This window comes from Maylandia zebra, linkage group LG10, assembly GCF_041146795.1.
Source record: "Maylandia zebra isolate NMK-2024a linkage group LG10, Mzebra_GT3a, whole genome shotgun sequence".
NCBI classification, from domain to species: Eukaryota; Metazoa; Chordata; class Actinopteri; order Cichliformes; family Cichlidae; genus Maylandia; species Maylandia zebra.
Genome location: NC_135176.1, coordinates 9,458,751 through 9,480,924, shown reverse-complemented (window position 1 = coordinate 9,480,924; position 22,174 = coordinate 9,458,751). Strand labels below are relative to the sequence as shown.

The window sequence follows — 22,174 nt, the reverse complement described above, 5'->3', positions numbered from 1 at the left end:
GCCTTTTTGGCATCTTTCATTCTTAATTGTTTTGTCTTTCCTGAGTTTTTTTTTTCTTCGTTGTGAACGTGTCAGATAGACAAAGCATACATTTAAGGTCTAGTGATTTCTACATTATCTATTTACTTACCTTGGACAACTTGTACTTATACTACAAAGTGATGTGTAAATACATTTCTTCAGTAAGATTGCTCACATACTTTCACATTCAGTTTAACTGTGATTTGCTCATATCAAATAATGACAAATGACTATATTAGCATACATTTATATGGTAATATTTGAGTCCTTTTTCTTTTACCCTCTTTGGTTGGCCTGACTGACACTTTAGTATCTACTCTGTGCGAAAACCAAAAGAAAAAAAAGAAGAAGCTATTTTTATGGATGGACTATTATACAAGAGCTGCACAGGGAATCTGTGAGAATGCAATCCAGGTGTCATTGCCCCTTGGTAATCTCTCTCGTCTTCAGGAATTCATTTTCTCAGCAGCTTCACTTGAAAATGACATTCTGACACCATTTACATGGAAATCACTTTGCCTCTTCATCTGTAATAGTGGTCTGTACGCAGACAGGACCTCTCTGAGGGCTGGACTATTAATGGGCATAAACAAGGAAGGAAGGGAGGAAGGGAAGAAAGAAAGAAAGAAAGAAAGAAAGAAAGAAAGAAAGAAAGAAAGAAAGAAAGAAAGAAAGTAAGAAAGAAAGAAAGAAAGTAGGGTGCATACTAAAACCTGGGGTTTTCTGGGTTTAAGTCAAGGTCAAAGCTTTAGGTATTAAGGGATAAAGCAGCAGAAGAGACTGAGAGAAAGCATAATGTGGGAAATTCCTTTTTCTCCACTTAAACCTGGATCCTCTCTTTCCCCTTCTCCCTCTTTCGCATGCACAGACACACACATGTGGACAGGAATACATACCCACATTAAAAAGAGACATAAAGATTTCCCCCTAAAGCGCAAACATCCACCACAAAGCTCACATCTAAGCACTTGTTGAAAATGCATATAGTCTATGTTTCAGTGCCTTGTTAGATTGCAGTAAGACATGTTTGAATGCAAGATTTTATTTTCCTTCCGTGTTTATATCAAATATTTCTCCGTGATCATATCACAAATTAAACCAATATTTAAAAATGTCAATATTCCAAAAGAAAAAAGGCCTGTGAGGTGGGATAAGAGTAAAACATCTGGCACATCTCTCAGGCTCCAGGAAGCCACAAAGCCAATCTATTGTTTGCTTCTCCATGCTTGCTGCAAAACTGCTGCATGCATGCACAGTAGCACCTGTGACCTCAAACTTGAATGTTTGCTTAGACATTCACATTAAACATGCACTACAGCCAGAGTCAATGATGAGATTACCAAATCATAAATAACTGTGTATCTGGTTTACTTGTAGCAAGACAGGGAATGTGGAAGCACCTTTTATATGAAGAACAACAAAACCATGATAGTCCTACCATGACACATAAGATCAAATATTTTCTTTTCTTATATTAAATGAAAGTATACATTATATGCTTTGAAATCTTTGAATATGAGAGAAAAGGTTAAAAAAAAAAAAGATAGTTTATTTGGCTGGATTAACACTGCCTCCACCTGGCATTACTGTAACACTACTCGAAGTGCTCATAAAGAGACCACTGCTTTGGAGTAAGAAGTCCTAAACTTTTTACATTATTTCATGTGGTGTGTTTTAATGAAATCTGTGGTTTTATTTTACAACATGATCAATCTCCATTGCCAGGAAAGACTAAGTGCTACGCAAGAAACGAGCATTATGCCAGTAAATGTCTACTATGACCAAAATTATAATACTATCGACAAACACTCGCAGTAATAAGCTCTCTGTAAGAAGCATCTCCACATTTGGTTTTTACATTAATGTTTTCATTACCCAAGCAATGAAAAAAAGCTTATAGAGTTAACAAGACCAGCGCACACGCCACACTATCTGGAATGTGTTGGAGATTTCTGTCCAGCAGTTGTAACTTTGTGTGAGCACAACCATTGTTTCTCATAGCACAAGTTATACACAATGCTAGGATACTGGAACAACTGCTAGCTTAGTCATGATAAATTTGTGTAATTTGAGGTAATTGAGTATGAAGGGAAAATAACTAAATCAATCAATAAAAACACAGTTAAATTCAGTTTCCAATATATTTTCAGTTTTCAATAGATTTCCAAATCACTAGAACAGTCAGCTAAAGGTGCTTTATACTGTAAGATAAAGACAGTACAGCCTACAGTAATAGTGAGAACAACCCAACAGTCAGATGAACCCCTATGAACAAGAACTTGGTGACAGTGGAAAGGAAAAACTCCTTTTTAACAGGAAGCAAAGCGGGGTAGAACCATGGAGGGAGACAAAACTATTTTTTTTCTATTTCTTTATTTTTTTTTGTAGAGTATCTCTAGTACTATAAGCTTTTGTTACAGCCACCATCAAATTACGTGCAGTTAATACTTAACTAGTTTGAGTGGGACACAGTTATTTTAGTAAGTAATTTTTTTGTGAATTGGAAACCTTTACCTTGAAAAGCACAAGGTTTTTTGGCTTTATTTCAGATCGGTTTTTGATAACTGAGACCAAAACCTTGCATAACTTCCAGTTATGTTTAAATGTATTTTCCCAATTTATAGAAACTGAAGCTTCTGAACACATAGTCACTGATAGTCCGGTTATTAATAAATAATGTTTAATGAGTCTACTTTTTGCCATCTTAGGGTGATTTGCTACAGCCAAATAAAGAGTCGGCTTTTGAAAATTATTTATTGTTACCACTATAATACCAAAGCAAATGTTTCAGGTATAATATAACATGAGCTTGTCGTTGCGAGGTTTTCGAGCTGCCATGAAGGCAGCACGACAGGCGGGAGTGCTATGCGAAGTGTCTGAGTTGATGCATTTAAAGAGAGAGAGGGAGAGAGAGCGAGTAAAGCGACGTCATTACGTACAGCGGGACGTAGCTGAGAAGATAAACAAAAAAGGCAGGAAGCCTTCGGCTACACAATCGCGGCAAAATCGGTTTAAAATTTTAGCTTGGAGCTGCAGTTAGCAACTACATGCAGCCTTTTATTGCTTAGGTACGTGCCACACGGAGTTCACAGTCATGGACGACGCAATGATATTCCGTATGAGTGCATTTTCCGAGCAAGGAGGGAGAAAATACATGGAGGATGTTGTCGAGATAAGACTCGAGTACGAGCCGACGCCGACGCCAGCCGAAGATTATCCAAATTCTCAGAGACACGGGGGACCGGGGAAAGCGGAAAGTGAAGCTATCAAACAGACTCAGAGTGAGACCCACGGACACGAGGTTTCCGCCGAGTCGAGTCCAGCTACTGCAGCGTGGACAGAGAGTTTATCAGACGGGAATAGCGACAACATCAGTGCACCAACATCAGACCAAAAAGACGCGGAAAATCTAGTTGATACTCGAAGGTCCGTGGCGTTTTTCGCCGTCTTCGATGGCCACGGGGGCCGAGAAGCAGCGCATTTCGCCAGGGAGAATCTGTGGGGTCTGCTGAAAAGGCAACGGGGGTTTTGGTCGAAGGATCACAGTGAAGTGTGTGCCGCTCTACGGAAAGGCTTCATCGCTTGTCACCACGCAATGTGGAAAGAGCTACGTGAGTCATCCAAGTTATCTAACTTGCACTTTATTCCCTCATATTTTTTCGCTGGTGATCTTTATTGCAGCACGACGGGCATAAAATCTAACAATTACGAGTATCGGCATCTTAGATGGCAAAATGCTGTCGCGTGAGGCAGCATCCCACTCAGCTGGTTGCTGGTGGCTCCCCCGACGGCCAATCCCGTTACAATTAACAGCGAGCTGTCATCTGACCTCGACTCAGCCTTCGAGGCTGTCACAATATGATGTTGATATGATAGGATGCAAAGACATTAATGGATTGGATTTATATAGCGCTTTTCAAGGCACCCAAAGCGCTTTACAATGCCACTATTCATTCACTCTCACATTCACACACTGGTGGAGGCAAGCTACAGTTGTAGCCACAGCTGCCCTGGGGCCGACTGACAGAAGCGAGGCTGCCATATCGCCCCTCTGGCCAACACCAGTAGGCGGGAGGGTAAAGTGTCTTGCCCAAGGACACAACGACCAAGACAGAGAGCCCGGGGATCGAACCGGCGACCTTCCGGTTACAGATGCGCTTCCCAACCCCCTGAGCCCGGTCGCCAAAGAAATTAATGGTTAAAACGCAGGGAAAATACTGTTTTAGAGATAATTTTTCAGAGATAATATTCATAGTTTCATTATTTTTGATAAATGGAATGAAATGCAATTAACCACGAGTCAATGTTCAGTCTTTCCCAAATAGCATGGGACTGCGGGTTTTAAAGTATATATGGTAAGATGAGCTTTATGGGACTGGATTTTTTTTCAAAGTGAAAAAACAGTTTTCAGCTGTGTGCCCCCCCCCCCCCCCCCCCGCCCTTAAAACACAGTCACACACTCTCTCACACACACACAAACACACGATCTTCATTTCCTCCTGTAGGTGCTGTAAGAAGAGGTCACGAAGATGCAAAATCCACAGTTTCCTGTGGTTTCCCTAAAGGTTATAAGGCAGCGTAGAGGTTTTTATAAAATTTTATTTCGGGGTTCAAAAGTGAACATATGCCTCTCATTCTTATGCAAGCTGACCTTGTAATTTTTCTTTTTATGTAGTAGGCTGTTTTAGATATGAGCTTTCCAACTGTGATTCTGCCTAGATTTCTAATTCAGTTTCTTTTTTTGTTTTTCGATGCAGGGAAAAAGCAGGCCTGTATTTTTCTGTTTGTTTGTTGTTTTACAGTCAATGCATCTGTTTTTATTATCATACAATATTAACAAAAAGAAAAAAAATACTCTTGCGTGCGACTTACGCAGGGAGCAGCTCCATTGGGAAGAGTTTAACGTCATTATTTTCCAGTGCAACTTTAGGGGAAACAAACAAAACATATACCAACATTGATAATGGGACTCAATGAACTCAATTAAAACCATTTAAAACCACTTCCCTTTAGTTCTGATTGTGCTAACACCTTTATTGGATCAGCTTTTTAACTCACTGAAGCTTCATTCAGACTTGTGAATCTCTGTAGAGCCAACCGCATAACCTACATCAGCTTAAGGTTTTTATTTACAACTTATCTAAGGCATAGATTTAACACACAAACAGAAATCCACTGTTAATCCTTGCATTCGTTATAATTCTATGCTTCATAGGTCTGGAGTAAGTTTCTAAGTATCATATTCATAATGTTAATGTAACTTCTGCTTACCTTTTAATGTAACATTTCTTGTTATATTGGTACGCTTGTCTAGATTTTTTGCTAAGTGGTCTCAGAAAGCTGACTTACATTTGACTTTTCTTTTCCCCTTACAGCTGAGTGGCCAAAGACTATTACCGGGCTGCCCAGTACATCGGGCACCACAGCTAGTGTCATTGTCATCCGTGGGGTTCACATGTATGTTGCCCATGTAGGGGATTCAGCTGTAGTGGTTGGAGTGAAAGAAAATGACTCTGACATCACGCTCCAGGCACTTGAAGTAACACAAGACCATAAACCTGAACTTCCTAAAGAGAAGGAAAGGATTGAACGACTTGGTGGCAGGTGAGTCATGAACAGAACCTCAGAGAACTTCTTCTGTGAGGAACTTGTCAAGACTACAGAGTTAGAGGCTCTGTCAGATAGCCAAATAATAAATGTAAGGTGGCTCTCGCTCAGGAGGTAGAGCAGGTCACCTACTAATCAGACGGTTAGTGGTTCTATCCCCGTCTGCTACAGTAGAAAAGCACTATATAAGAACCAGCCCATTTACCATTCAAATCCAGGCATTTGTTCAGTTCCAGCATTGCTGATCTTCTGTCAAGCTTAAATGTCTTTTGGATAACTTGTCCATGTATTAAACACCTTTTGTTACCAATGTCTGAAAATATTTTAATGTCTCAGTGGGTGGCGTCTTATACCTTTAAGCCACATGTTGGCTGGTTGGCTTCTCAGTGGAAGTTCAAAAGCTGTCTTGATTGTGCTTGTTCCTAAACTGGCTAATGATAATGCAGAAAAGGAGTCCGTTAATCATGAAATAAACATAGCCAAGTGTGCTTGGTCCCAGCATAAAATAGAATCCATTTAGCATTTTTCAATTGGGAACTTTAGAAACCCTGCTAAGGCTAGCTAGCTGCTGCTTCAGCTATTGAGCAATTTGCATTGGTTGCATATTAGATAATATTACTTTGCATTAACCAGACGATAAACAGTGTTATTGTGTTATTATAGTGTTATTACATTTCTTTCTTGTTTGTCTGTACAAATACGTGTGTGTGTATATCTACACATATATTCGTATCCGTAAATGAAAATACATGTAGACGAGTATATATTGGTTTTTTTTTGTTTGTTTGTTTTATTATGTCTGAAATAAATAAAGATACATACATACATACATACATACATTATTGTAACCCTTCAGACCAAATGGGTATGGCTATTTCGTCCAAACTCTTGAGACTGAACTGATACATCAGCTTGGGATTTCTCAAATCAATTTTTCTAACTTTAGCTGGCAGTTCTCATAATACTGACTACACTAATCAGACATTCTATTAGGTACACCTAGTTGGTAGTGGACTGGAGCCACTTTCACCATCAGAACTAAAAAGTCTTCATGGTATAGATTCAGCAACCAAACATTCCTCAGACATTTCGGTCCTTGTTTACAAGATGAGCATCACAAGTTCAGCCATAAGCATCTAGATACATTGTTCTAAAGGGATGGACATGTTCATCAACGGTATTCAGGTTGCCTGTGGTGTTTAAATGATGCTCACTTGGCACTAAAGGGCGCAAAGTGTACCACAAAAACTTCCCCCACACACTATTGCACCACCAGCAGCCTGAATCACTGATACAAGGCAGGATAAAACCATGGTTTAGTGTTGTTTACATCAGATTCTGACCCTAACATCCATGGGTTGCAGGAGAAATCAAGGCTCTTCCAATCTTTTCTTGTTCAGTTTTGCTGAGCCCAGTGAACTGTAGCCTCAGTTTCCTGAGGTTTCTTAGCTCACAGGACTGTCACTGGGTGTGGTCTTGTGCTGCTGTAGCCCATCTACTTCAGAGTTCAGTGTGTGGTCGATTTAGAACTGCTCTTCTGCATCATCTTTTTCTACCTTCGTTATAACCAGTGGTTATCTGAGTTAGTGTTGTCTTCCTATTAGTTTGACACAGTTTGGCCCTTTTTTTTGACACCAACAAGGCATTTTGACCCAGTGAACTGCAGCTTGCTGGATTTTTTTTCTTCTTTTTTGGGGAGGAACCTCTGTATAAACCCTAGAGATAGTTGTGTGTGTGATCCTAGTAGATCAGCAGTTCCCGAAATACTCAGAACCCCTGCCACGTTCAGAGTTACTTAAATCACCTTTCTTCCCCATTCTGAAGCTTGGTTTGAAATTCAACAGTTCGTGTTGAGCATGTCTACATGCCTTAAACATATTGCATTTGTACTATGTGACTGACTGATTAGATATTTGCATTAACACTCAGCTGAACAGGTGTTCCCAACATAGTGGACGATGGGTGTATCTATAGCTGAAGGAAAAAATGTCCATCCCGGTTTTCCCTCCAAGGCACGAGCGATAAGCAGAGTTCTGTCCTTTCCTTCTAAGATTCCTAATTATTTAAAGTAACACTCAGGTATGCCATTCAGCGTGTTAGTACGAGCTCGGGAGCAGCTTGGGAGAACAAGAAAACAGAGACTGCTTTAGGTTGCCTTCCCAATCGACTCAAAGGTTTATTAAGTATACAACAGCTTATATAGAGGAAAAAAAGGTTCGTGTGTCAGCTTTCCCAGTTCAAACCGGTACAGACCAAATAAGGAAACGTCTTCCTGCCTTCTGAGCAAAGTATCCCTTGTGTAGTTTATCAGTTCAGCTACAATTTATGATCATCCCAGCAAAATACACTCCTAGACATAAAATACAGAGTTCTTTCATTAGTGAATTCTGAAACAAACCACCTAGCCTTTAACGAGCCTTTTCCAGGAGATAAAGAAAAAGGGAGGATGGGAGTAAGGAAGTGGTCTCATCTCTGTGGTGTTTTCGACCTTGGGGGACCAGCTTGTGAGTCTTACACATTAATTCTTGGGTCACAGAGAAAGAGAAAAACAACTAGTAGATGGGCCTTATTGAGTAACAGTTTTCCTGTATAAAACAATATCCTGTAAATGCTACCGTGGTATCAAAATATCACAACAATAGCTATCTACAGTAATAGTCAGAGGGTGTTTGGCCAGCAACTTGGAACTAACTAGATGTGTTTTGTTTTTTTTTGATCATGCCCAAATCAGCCTAACTGGCATTGTGCAGGATTATATCTATCATCACTGTGTGAACACAAGCTGCAATTAACTGCAAGCAGTAGAATGATGACTGCAGTTCACTTGATGCGTGCGGGTGTCATTAATAACAATGATTTTGAGCAAAATCTTGTATTGAAGCGTTTCTTTGTTTTATTTTTGTAGTGTAATGAAAAAATCTGGGGTGAACCGTGTTGTGTGGAAGAGGCCCAGGCTGACCCACAATGGCCCTGTGAGGAGGAGTACAGTCATTGACCAGATCCCTTTCCTGGCCGTAGCCCGATCCCTTGGTGAGAAATTTAACTCTTTATTTATGAGATGTTTAAATGTAAGTGCACGATGTGAGTAATGGCCTTTTTTTTTTTTTTTTTAATCTATTCCCACTAATTATAATTTCTTGTGTGTTGACAGGTGACCTCTGGAGCTATGATTTCTACAGTGGAGAGTTTGTGGTTTCTCCTGAGCCTGATACCACCATGATGACCCTTGACCCCAAACGACATCGCTACATTATTCTCGGCAGTGATGGACTGTGGAACATGATGCCACCCAAGAATGCTGTTAATATGTGTTATAGTCACGACAAAATGGTGGTACGTAATAGTACCATTTTAATATTTTTATGTTATGTTTAATGTTATGTTTACATGCAGTATAGTGGTTTGGAATTTAAAACGGTTACAACGTTTCTTAAGGTAGATGCCTGCTATACTTATTAGAGTGGGGCAGTTTTGAATTGATTTTCACACTTTCACCTCAAGTAAACACAATTTCAATTAAAGTGGTATCACTGGAAACCTGAAAACATTGATTCTCTTTATCTCTTAATTTATTAAGGGGCCAAAGGGAATGTCTTGTGCCCGCCGGCTGGGATGCACAGCTCTGTTGTTTTGGAAGGAACGCATGCTCCGTGCAGATAATACGACAGTGATCGTCCTAGCCCTACAGGAACGCGGTGGCCCACCTATCCCTATGCATCGAGATGAGATTGTTGTCGACATGGCTACAGGAATTGACCACGTTCCTGGCCCAGGGACGACTTATAACACATGTGAGGTCCCAAAGGTCAGTGCCCTAGCTTTTCTTTAGCCTTTTCCTTTTGCTCTGTTTCCATTAAAGCATATACCCAGTGTGTTCACAGTGTGTGTTTGTCTTTGGCTATTCACTGTATTGTCCTCTATATATATATATATATTTCAGTCCATTTTTTTAATTATCATTTTAATACTTTCACCAGTTGGAATATGATTATTGGTAAACACCTAGAGAAATTAGCCAAAGGTCACACAATCAGTTTCCATCAGAAGATCGATGGTTTACCAAATCACTTTTTGTTTTCGGGGCCCAACAGGCGGAGCATGAGGATGGCATGTTTTATGAAGAAGATGAGGTATTTGGAGAAGAACATGAGGGATGGACTTGCCTGGAGTGGTAGTGAGGTGACTGACTCAGCAATGAAAATGTGTCAAAAATGATTAGCCCATGATTTGCCCTTCTCAAGATCCAGGCTGGTCTTACCGAATCTGATAGGAAAACGCAGCTGTTTGGACCAAAGGATGATTACATCTCTGTACAACCAGTTAAGCTAATTTGTTCTGAAACACTGGTATTATTACCTCCAATGTAGCGCTTTTGTTTATTTAAATCTGTTCATTGGTATTTACCAGAACATTACTGACAAATGAGCACCAGTGGTGGGAGACGGTGAAACGGCTGCTGTTCTCAGATTATTCCCAGGTTGCACTGGCACAACAGCTGGCATCAGTCTAGGAATTGTGTTACAAGTTTCTGTCAAAGATCTTATTTAAAATGTCAAATTTTTCAGTGTTTATTGACGCCAGTGCCTTTAGCATCCTTAAAGTCAAGAAGACGGTAACCCTGATGATGATTGAGTTTATGATATGAGCGCTTTTACACATACTCTGAACTGCAGCTCATCTAACGCTGTGAGATGGCATTGGGAGAGTATATTTACACTTCCAGAGAAGATGATGATTGTTAAAGATGACCAGTTTATTTAGGCGGACAGATGGAAGACGGGGATTTTTAGGACTGCATTTACTCACCTTTATCATTCTTTCAGATGCCAGTCATATATCGATATTTACTGTTTGCATCATTTGCACATTTATCACATGTGCATGCAATACACATAAAACTCAGTGTAGATTCATTTTTATATCTCTGAGTTTGTCTCCATGTCTCCATTCATATAATATAGCTTCCATGAGTCCATCTCATTTTTAGCCGTAAGTTATTAAATGGCAAATTTTTTGTTTGTTTTGTTTATTCTTGACAACTGTGTTTGGATTTCAAAATAAAAGTACTTAGTTTTTGGAATTCTATTTAATCACTCAATAATAATGCTAACTTTTTAATTTTCGCTTTATTTCAGTGGAGTGGTGAACCACTGAATGTTCCCTCGCCTTTCAAAGAAAGTTCCACAACTCTGGAGCAGGCATTTGGGTTTTACGAAGCCGCTTTCTGTGCGACCACACAGCTCTTACCCGACATCGACTCCGTCGGGGACGCGCTGCCCCCTTCAGACGATTCAGCCAATGTTTTTGAAAAGCAAGACTCGACCACGCAGATGGACTGTGCTACTTCCCCTCCACCAATAAAAAGGTCTCGCCGCTGTTCGCACGTCTCCCCAGAACTCAAAGGTCCTCATCGTCGGCTCGGCCGGCCCCCCAACAAAGGTTTGTCCCCAAAGACGCCTCACGGCGAGACGGAAAACGAACAGTCCCTTCAAACTCAAAGCAGAGAAAGAAGCTCCTCTGAGGAACGCAGCATCCTTTCACAGCACCACAACGCTGCCTTGTGCGTGTGCTGAATCTGGTCTCATACACAAGGTGGTTTCTGGCCGCGACGCTGAACTAATGAACTAATGATGTGCATCGTGTTGACTTTGAACCAGGTGTGCCACAGGCCTATTCCTAAATGTATAATTTTACTACAAAGTCCTTTTTTTCCTTTTGTAAATATGTCAGAAATTGTGAATATGTTATTCCTTTATATTTTTTTTGCCCCCACTTTGTGTTTGAGTTTTGATTTGCCCTGTTTACGCTACCGAGTGTCATACTTTTAAGTTTGTACAATATATTCATAAGCCAGCTAATGGGAGATCAGAAAATCTGGCACAACATCAGTTCAGCAGAACTGTTAAGCATGTGATCCTCGAGATTTTTAATCAACTGTTCATGAACTATTGTAGATTGTTTTTTTGTTTTTTTGTTGTTGTTTTTAACTTGGTGGATGGTATTACATGCTAGCCTTTGTTTGACTAGATTTAATATTTCACATCAGTTGTTTGGATCCCTGCTGAGTTTAAATGTGCTACTGACTCAGCATCTGGAAAGGGTTCAGAGCCAGTTCACATCAAATGGGGAGGCTCAGGTTCTGTGTATTCACTTGGAGAGATGCCTCTAGTACTTATTATTCTTTAGGGTTCAAGCAACAGGTGTGAGGAAATTATGCAGGTTCTGGGTTTTAATCTGTATTAATTATGTGCTGTTATGATCACAGCTTTTACTCATATGATTGATGAATTTCATGCATAGCTTGTGTTGTGTTAAAGGCTAACTTCACACAGATTACATGTTCTCATAATAGTTTGTACACAATTTGAGTGAAATGGTCATTTACTGTTTTCGAGTTCTTTTTTTCCTTTTTGGGTTTTCCTATTGTTCTGTTCCACTCGCCTTAATTTATTTTTATTTATCATTTGGCCAATTGAATGACACTTTTGGACCTCTTTACAACTTTAATAAAGGCAGCTAAAGAGGTTATTGACTCGAACGGGTGTCTACGTATTGGAAACGCCAAGCACACTACCTGTTCACTAGGCACTAACAACTTCAACATGTCTTCCTCTTTGTTGTTCTATACTGTATTCTTTGTATATGCATGGTTTTGCATCCGCAGCTTGTTTGACTCTGCGAAGGCAACACTTTATGTTCCATGAGTTGACTACATTAAGTGCCCGATTCATGGTGTTGTGTTTATACGGCAGCTCAGCAAAAGTCCCGGCTCATTCGTTGCCTTCTTTTTCCATTTTAAAATGTCATGGATGCCTTAGCACAGACGAGTCCGACGTGCTCTTCACATTATTTTACATATTTGGGAACCGAACTGGTGACAATCTCTGTGGCCCAGCCTCGAACGCCACACACCTTCAGTTAGTCTAATTAGTCGTTAGTCTAATTCTACCATTTGCACTGCATCACACTAAATCTGCTCTGCGTGGTTAATATTTTGTTCCTGTTACTTTGAGCGGTTTGTTCGTTTTTGTACGGTGCGTCAATATGCAATAGAAGTTTGTACAGTACATTATTATGCAAAGTAATCGGGGTGTTTCAGGAGTCTGGCATGCTCAGATCTATTCAATGTTTTGTGACGTGTCCAGATGGGTGTTAATGGGCATGTGGTGTGTTATGACAAATTAAAATGCTTTGGTCTGACTTTGTATCCAAATGCTGCCGGTTTTCAAGATTTAACTGTGTAAGTTACAGACTTTGAAAGTTGACTGGGTATAAAGTGTTTGCGTGTTGTAATAAAGTTCTCATTTTTCACACAGCGTCATCATTCAATAATTTCCCAACTTTGATAACTAGATTAGCTGTTTGGTAAAGCTGCTTAATCAGTAGACATTTGTGCACAGTATATAGTCTTGAGTTAGCGTGGTGCTGAGATATACTGTAGAGGGGGAGAAGAGAGGTAATAGACCATGCATTTGCTGCTATTATCCAGTAGATGGTAGCAATGTAAAGGGCTTGAATGCCATCTTTACCAGACAAATTGGGTATCTCTTATATAAATCCCACAGATCTAAATCACTAATATATATGACTTGCAACGTGGCTCTTTATGATACAGTTTTTGGACAAATAATTTCTTGTTGAACCTCTCTTTTTAGATGTTCAATAAGAAAAGTGGTCAAAAACATGGACTGATAAGAGCTACAGTTTTAGGACAAAAAAAACCCAAACTCCCAACATGGTGGAAAAAAGGTTGGTTTGACTTTGCAAATGCTTTGGCTGTCCAGCATTTTTATACCTTTTTAAAAGGAAAAATACATGGAAAAAACAAATTTCAATACAGGATTGTGCTAATTTACGCTATTTTAATATATGTTGTTAAATAGGGGGATTTTATTTATAGTTAAATGTAATTTCTCATACTACATGCCATCATTTATATTTAGAAAGAAACAAAGTCTTTTGTAGTAACATGGACTCTGACACACTCTCTACTTTGCATTTCACTTACACGTTACAGACATCAGATCCATGATAGCGTTGTGTTGACTTAAATATTTCATCGACTGTCAGCTCGGCATCTGCTGACCCACCTAACACGCAACGTTTCCCTTTTACTGCAGTCTGTCGCTGTACATCAGCCAGCGAAGCATCACTGTGTCCACCGCATTTCTCTCTGCTCCGCCTGTCTGAATTTCTTACAAATAAGCATGATCAGAGCCAGTCGAGGAGGGCAGTGGAGAGCAAACTGGATGTGACAGCTACAGGAATGTCGTTAAGTGCATTTACACAAATGTTCTACACTATTGATGCACTTGCATATTTCCAGGTTATGCTTCTTCCTTAAACTCCACTGTGTTTTGGAGACTAATGTACTTTTAGTTTTGTACTTTTCACTCTGACAGTTATAGTTGCCAGTTAATTGCTATCTAATTTATAAAAAAGGGGAGCAAAGACAATACTAAAAGTCAGACATGTCCTGCTAGAAGAAAAGGAACAGAGAAGATCAGGTACATCTGTTCCATATTCCAAGGAAATCTGGAAAAAGTGAGGAGCAAAAAATGCCATGAATACATTCAAACTGCATCTCTAGTCTGCAAATGTCCCCTTTTATTCATTCCTTCCCCCATACTGTTGGTTTGGTCACTATTAGAACAGGATTTTTGAAGGGTTGCTGCCATGAAGGGTACCATCCTCACCAACTTCCGATGCACTTCACAACAGGCCTGGAATAAGACAGAAAAACTCAGTTCAGAAAAGAACTCCAAAGATTACTCGGAGTAGGAGGAAAGAGTTCAAACTTTCAGTCTCATAGGCAGATGCAGTTGCAAATTTAAGTGAAAACCTGAGTGATTTAGTGGAGAAGCTCCTATAAACAACTTGAAGCTCAAGCTTTTCTGGCAGCAATCAGTCCCCCAGTGGCTAGCAGACATTATTTATAATGTGATTTTCTTTAGTTTATCTCCCAAACTCTTTCATGTGTGTACATAGTACAATCTACAGCAAACATTTACATGTGCTGAGTAATCTTGCACTTCATTGTCATGTGTCACATGAAATTCCATTGATTAACTTAGACTTTTGCTCACCTGCCACCTTCACACTCTCACTAATTGACTTGTTTCTCTCCAAGTGTCCCGTCTCCTTCGGGCAGCATCTCAGCAGACCTTTAATGGCTTGCCCTGCGCCACTCTTGGGAGGCTCTAGAGTAAGTGTTATGACGAGAGTGACTTCTCCACATGATGTAAAATGACGTGCCCTCATTTTCTCCCCCTGGTCTCTCTCCAAACAATGTGTGCTGGATTGTGTTCAAATACTGTTTGAAAGATAAAATTTGATCTTTTTACTAGTGTAAAAATTAGACTTGGATAGTTTTCCAGTTTTCCATAATAATTATAAGTCATCATTATTTGATTTATTCATCAGATGTCCTAAATTATTGCTGCCTTTTTAAGCCTGCTTAGTAGCTTTGATTAAAGGCACTGTCCTATAAATCATAAAGTCTCCACTTATGCTTCTTAACTGTTCTTGATGATAGCTACTGAATAGTATCAGGCTCCAAAGTAATGCAGCTTAACTCGATGGACTGTGTTGTTGCACCTTTCCATTTGCACAATATGCACTTAAATCAGGCAGGAATCTTTCACTTTATTATTTTTTCCTTTTTCTTACAGTCACCACACCTTCTTTTCGGTCATTCGCTCATACTGCAAACCCACCCAGGGAAAAGAGGGACCACAAGCCAGTGTACTCCTAGTGATGGTCCCAAACTCTGATAAATGGGGAGGGTTGCTTGAGGAAGAGCATCCAATGTAAAGGCTTTACCAAATCAAGAATGCTGATGAATTTGATTTTCAAACTGGGTCAGCAGGAGTCTGCATTAATTGAGACTTCATTTGGTGCTGTTGGCTAATAGGTTGCCAGTAGAAACTTTCCTACTAAAGACAAAGGAAGAGGAAAAGAGGGAATCCGTGTTCAGAGACAGCAAGAGAGAAGGGAAGGCAGAAGTGTGGAAATGAGGGTAGGGACTTTAAATGTATGGACTATGATTGCTTACACTTGTAAGCAATCAAACTACTCATTAACACAAATATCTAATCAACCAATCACATGGCATCAGTTCAGTACATTTAGACACACTGACATGGTCAAGACAACCTTCTAAAGTTTAAAGTAAGCATGGTTTAAAAACTACAGTCTGCGCATTGTTGTGGCAGTGTTCATCCCTTTATGACCACAGTGTGTCCCTCTATCTTGCACTCACATGGCCTCCACATTCACCAGATCTCGATCCACTGGAGCATCTTTGGGATGCTGTCGAATGGTAAGTTTGCAACATGGATGTGGAGACCATGCACAAACCGTGTGGACTGAAATCTCTGAGAAATATTTCCAGCACCTTGTTGAATCTTTGCCATGTAGAAATGGTCCAAATATGGTCCAAAATGGTACTGTCAAAGTGACTTTCTGGTAAGTGTAAATTTTCTTTCTCTATTGCTTTTTGGGCAGCAATCAGTTTTTATTGTTCTTAAGAAGCACCACATTCCTAAAACAGCACAATAAAGCCCTATAAGCTGCTCAGTATGATGAACCTGCTTCATATTACAGACTTCAACACTTCTTACTTTACTTTATAAATCGAAAACCGAATCATCCCGGACAAAATGGTCAATGATGCTTCCTCTCAGGAAATTTGCATTAAAAGCTCATGGTTTACGATATAAAACAAACAAAAAACACCCAAAAAAATGGCTAAATTAAATCAATTTAGCAAATAAGAGTGGGCCTAAATTCCTCGACACTGAGGTGAATGACTCACTTCCAGGTGTTGCAAAGGGCTTGATTGCAGTTCTGGCTGCCAAGGGTGGCACAACCACTTATTAACTTTAGGTGAAATTACTTTTTCACATAGGGCCAGGTAGGTTTAATAAAAGAAATCATCATTCTAAAACTGTATTTTCTATTTATTCAAGTTACTTTCTCTAATATTAAAATTTGTTGGTGATATGATGCAAGTAAGTGTGGCAAATATGCAAAGAACCAAGAAATTTGGGGTGTGGGGTAAATACTTTTTTACAGCACTATACGAACTCACGTGGCTTACTCACTGTATCCTCAAACCCTCCAGCCATATTCTGTTTTCCAGGAATAGGTGAACTGCTTGAGAAAGGTTTGCCTGTTGATCACAAAATCCATTTAACTCTGAGCCAGGTGTCAATGTGCCCAAGTGTACAATGAATAATGCTCCATCACATTATGAGCAGACAGGCTTTGGCTAAAGTCAGCGAGACAGCATACTACACCAAATTCCGATGGATAGAAATACTTTGACATATCATTACTATGATATGCTTTATGTTTTAAATATAAAATTTTAGTTTAAAAAAAGAAATAAATTTAGAAAAAAACTATTTATGCATTAATTACTTCATTTCACAGTGTCTAGACTGTTTGTTGAACTTGCCGCAACAGACAATTTGAAATTACAGCCAGCTTGGGAGTAAGTGATGTGACCCAAGATTGGAGCAGGATTTAGAGGTATGGTGAGTAGGGCTGGGTATCGTCACTGATTTCTAGAATCGATTCAATTCCGATTCACAAGGTCCCGAATCGATTCGATCCACGATTCGATTTAATTCGATTCGATTCGATTTAAATCTGGGAAATTTTGACAGTCAGAGATATAATTCAGATCAGGACATTTACATATTTTTGTATCTATAAAAAGGAAGCTGACACTCTCAAGACTTTATCCAAGGTGTGAGCATCACAGCAGATGCCTTTGTGTCAAAGTAGCTGAAGATAAAACACAGAAAAACATGTAGGTGATTTTCCTGGCCTGGGATTTTATAAAAATATTCTGCAGTACATCAAAAACGAAAGAAAACCATTAATTAATCAACATTACCTCTGACGTTACAGCGGTTTTATTAGAGACATGGCTAAGCATTTTGCATTTTGAATAATTTTAAAAAGTTTCAATTTGTTCAGTATTGAACAGCAGAAATGAGGTTTTCTTTTCGGAAGAATGTAAAAGGGGAAAAAACAGCGGCCGACAGCGCTGTAAGCAACAGTAGACTTGTGTAACAAGCAAGCGAATAATGAAGAAAGCGAAACTGTTCGAGAGAGAGAGAGAAAGGGAGAGGGAGAGAGAGAGAGCTGCGCATTGCAATGGAAGCAAAACAGTAAAAGAGTGAATTCATGACGATGTTTATGTGAAGCGTTTGGATCTTCTTTTGCTGCTGATTCGGTCGATATTGTTTGGAGAGAGATCAAACTAACAGCTTTAGAATCAGCGCATAAAGGGCGTGAACACAAAGCGCGGACCCGGATCAGCGAGCTGTCGGCTTTCAGCCCCGACTGTGAGAAAGGCGACATCTAACTGATTCTGATCCGCGGGTTGCGCTGTGTGTTTAAGTCTATGTGCAGAATCCCTGTACCTGCTCTCATTTACTGTTTGGTGGTTCTTGAAATTTTGTGAGATGTCACCAGAGATTCTGGCATTTCGGACAAAATAAATTTATATTAAAAAATCGATTCAGGATTTTAATGAATCGATTTTATGTTATCCAAGCCAGAATCGATTTTAATCGATGAATCGATTATAAAAACCCACCCCTAATGGTGAGGTTAAGATTCTTAACTGTCTCTAAGTCCTTTGATTGTTTACCTGTAAAATCTTTTTCACCTCACACACATTACGAACAGTTTGAAGGCAGATTGACCTGCCCAGGTATAAGGTCGGGTTTAGTAACGTATCGCTGTCTGGGAAAATATTTTCAGAATGTCTGTGGTTTTTGTTTACTGGAGAATTGTTGCAAAAAACAGCACAATCGTTTAAAATCTGTATATAAGAATTGTTCATAAATGGCCTGCATTTGTATAGCGCTTTACTCAGTCCCTAAGGACCCCAAAGCACTTTACACTACATTCAGTCATTCACACACTGGCAATGGCAAGCTACGTTGTAGCCACAGCTGCCCTGGGGCGCACTGACAGGCGAGGCTGCCGGACACTGGCGCCACCGGCCCCTCTGACCACCACCAGTAGGCAAACATGGGGTTAGTATCTTGCTCAAGGAAATTTGGCATGCAGCCAGGAGGCAACCTGGGATCGAAACACCGATCTTCTGATTATTGGCTGACCTGCTCAGAATGGCGTTTAATCCTCCACTAATGTGTCCTCACAAGTCATTCTTGTTTGAGACATCAATCTGACCTCTGATCTCTTAAAGGTTCTTACTCTGATCAAACCTCTGAAGCTTGGATTATAACGCCATAGAGGGTCATCACTGTCAAAACAGAGGTGAGAAGTGTTGACACCCAGCATGGGCACTCCAGCTGACCTGATTAAACAGTGTGCAGACCATAAGCTTATAAATCTGTGACCACATATGCTAATGTAATAGAAAATGTGACAGGTTTTATTTTAGTGTTCGCTTTTAGTTTGCTTTTAATATGATACCCATGCTGTGTAGGATTTGACCATTAATTTAATATTCCCAAAGTTAAGACATGTGCTCTCAACAAACTGCTTATCTTTATGGCTAATCTGTCTTTATACCTCAAAATAAAGCCCAGGGGTCAATTCAGATTATCCAAGCATTAGCCAGTTAATCTTTTCTGCTGGAGAAGATAGGCCAGGCAATATGGACTCAGGCTGCACATAAACCCTGTTTCACCAAACTCTGATTTGGCTGGGGGCATTGCTGGAGGCAGAGTGGCTGCAAGATAGGTGTATGCATGGGGACGTCCACAAATATCCCATAGTGCTACTGCAAATTAAATATAAGGTCAAAACACATAGAGTAAAGGCAGAAGTTGGTACGCGTCTAACTGATCTCTTAATTTTGGAAACAGATTAGCCAGAGTTTAATGACCTGTCAGGACCTTGTGTGGGGATGCGTTCATGACCTTTAGTGGCGTGCAGTCTGAGTTTGTAGTTTGAGCGTGTAGTCTCAGCTCTGACAAAGGGTTGTGCGACGCTGACTGTGGGGAGGAAGAGACAGGCCTTCTCGTGATGCCCCACTGGCTCCAGTAATTCACTCCATGGAAGATTTTCCACTAGAGCAGTCTCGTGATGACACCCCACCCTCAGCCTTTGACCAAGGTAAAAAAATTGATGATGACATGGTGCACCATGATACAGCCCTGACCTACCCGCATTGTGTATTGGTCAAAGGGAGGCTTTATTGAGTGAGTCGTGACACTCTCACAGAAGAAGAACAGATCCAGTTGTTGGTGCCTAAAAACCACTGGAAAATTATTTTCCAGGCGGCTCATTATAACCCTCTGTGCAAGTTTGTACTCCGTAACGCACTGATGTTTGTATGTGTCTGCAAGTGGCTCTTTGTCCTGACACCAAGCTTCTAGTTTGGACTGATTTGTTTTTAAAGAACTTTAACGCAAAGTTAAAATGCTGTGACTCTGGAAGGACAAATGGACATATTTTAATTCCTAAAGTTCTCGTCCAATAAAAACTTTTTCCAAAGTTTATACAACAGGAGCATCTCCCTTGCTGTTTGTCCTTCACTGTTTTCGCTCATTGTTTCTGACACATCTTAGTACATGCACAAACACACAGATGCCCAACCATAGAGAGAATTGAAAAGAAATCGTTGACTCATCTCGTTCCTGATTTCTTGCTGGCAACAAAGGCAGCACTCCACTGACTGAATGTGTGTCGCTAGAATATGTTGTCTTTTCACTTTGGCTTAGGGTGAAAGCAAAGGCGGGAGGACATGTCGGGAGCGCGAGAGCTGTCAAACACCTCCTCTGTCACTGCTAGTGCTTTTAGCACCAACAGTTTCACATACTCAGCACAACCTCCTGTAAAGAAAAGCAGACTTCAAGAGCCAAACAGGGTCTTACACACACACACACACACACACACACACACACAAACAGACAGTTCTAACCTGACCTAAACACTGTTAAAGCTGGGCTAGGCAACATGTTTTAGACAAAAAAACATCTCTCATACCTTTATGCATATTAGAATTGAAGTGGTCTTATAGGGAACCAGAAATCTGGCCTATCTTTTGGGGCCTAGGCTTGTTTAGTGGACTTACCCATGGGAGAATAGAATTGTGTATTTGTGCACAAATGGCAATTGATAAAATACTCTGCATTTCAAAGACTGACTGAATAGAAGAATTTTTCCCCCTCCCCCTCAATAAAACGTAAGATAAGCTTATTAAGGATGTACTGTAGGGTCAGCAGTAGAGCACAGGTGCGCCCTGTTACTTAAACAGTTATGATGGGACTTAATGGGACAGAAATTAAGCCTGACAAGACCCTGACAAGACACAAATAATCTGGTAAAGTATTTAGAAGTCATTTTATTAAAAAAAAAAAAAAACTTCCTCAAAGATGACAATAAGCCATTCATTCGTGCATATACTTAATTGCATAAGGCATCTTATATAGATGACAAACATGTGGTACATTTTGATCTTACTGACCACATAACCTTCTTATATCCCGGAGCAATGATGTGGAGATGATCCTATGTCTAGACTGGACTAGATGTAAGGGATTTTCCTTCTTGTTATGTATGTGTGATATGCATCACATGTGTGTCCAAGACTGGTGAACTTTGGATGGGCATCATGGACTTTGGCCATAGTTATCAGTTAAGTGTGTGAAGAAGTGCCACCTCTAGCCTGTTGTGTTTGGATGGCCAGATAAAAATTATGGATGAGCATCTTGGGTGAGACTAGAGTGGCTGACCAGTAACCAGATGACTGTTTTGTGTCCTTGTACAGATTTCCCTCACGACCAACCAGTCTGAGATTGCGATTTTATTTTTTACAAAACAGAATAAAAAGGAACTAAACTAATATTAAACAAATGGTAATTTAATACAAACTGACCAAATTAAGTGTTTCAAGTGTCTCAATCTAAGATCTAATCAAAAGATAAAGAAACTAAAGATAAAAATCACCTTTTGGGTTTTGAAAAAATACATTTTCGCTAAGGATACAAGCATTCTTCGATGGTGGATGGGCTCTCCCTTTGAGATGGGATGAGGAGCTTGGTCATTCAAAAGGGACTCAGAGTAAACCTGTTTCTCCTCCACTTTAAAAGAAGCCAGCTGAAGTGGTTTGGACATCTGATAAGGATGCCTCCTGGATGCATTCTGGGTGAGGTGTTTTGGGCATGTCCTACAAGAAGGAGGCCCCCGGTCAGACCCAGGATTTGCTGGAGAGATTATACTTCTTGGCTGACCTGGCAACAACTGGAAGGCGTGGTCAGGGTGATGGAAGTCGAGCCTTCTCTGCTTAGACTGCTGCCCCCATGACCCAAACCTAGATAAATGGTAGAAAGTGAACTGGTGGATTGATTTTAAAGGCTCAAGGCTCACCATGAGTGATAGGTGGATGCTCAAAACCAGTTATAATATGAAAGGTTTTTGTATGTGTGAGGGAGATGATCTTTTCTTCCGCACAGTGAGCTTTTCTCTTTTGGGTCTTGGGTATTTACGACTAAAGCCTCAGTTATCCTGACATAATATGAATTGCAAAGCTGATCCCAATCAATTTAGCTGA

At 40.1% G+C, this 22,174-nt stretch overlaps 1 protein-coding gene across 2 annotated transcripts; it reads left to right on the top strand.

Moving 5' to 3' along the window:
* Nucleotides 1-2,943: 2,943 nt before the first annotated feature.
* On the top strand, nt 2,944-12,939 carry LOC101481375 (protein phosphatase 1D). Of its 2 annotated transcripts, XM_004557359.2 has the most exons (7): nt 2,945-3,632; nt 5,397-5,625; nt 8,534-8,658; nt 8,780-8,961; nt 9,206-9,433; nt 9,720-9,807; nt 10,764-10,892. In XM_004557359.2, the coding sequence occupies exons 1-6, from the start codon at nt 3,116-3,118 to the stop codon at nt 9,801-9,803; spliced, it is 1,365 nt and encodes a 454-aa protein (XP_004557416.1). In that variant the 5' UTR covers nt 2,945-3,115; the 3' UTR covers nt 9,804-9,807; nt 10,764-10,892. The 2 variants fall into 2 exon arrangements, with proteins under 2 accessions (XP_004557415.1, XP_004557416.1); XM_004557358.2 differs by lacking the exon at nt 9,720-9,807 and having other exon boundaries at nt 2,944-3,632; nt 10,764-12,939.
* The last annotated feature ends 9,235 nt before the right edge of the window (nt 12,940-22,174 follow it).

Coding starts and splice junctions, on each gene's coding strand:
- LOC101481375 (XM_004557358.2), top strand. CDS start 3,116: ATGGACGACGCAATGATATTCCGTATGAGTGCATTTTCCGAGCAAGGA. Junction 3,633..5,396: donor CGCAATGTGGAAAGAGCTAC/GTGAGTCATCCA, acceptor TTCCCCTTACAG/CTGAGTGGCCAAAGACTATT. Junction 5,626..8,533: donor ATTGAACGACTTGGTGGCAG/GTGAGTCATGAA, acceptor TTATTTTTGTAG/TGTAATGAAAAAATCTGGGG.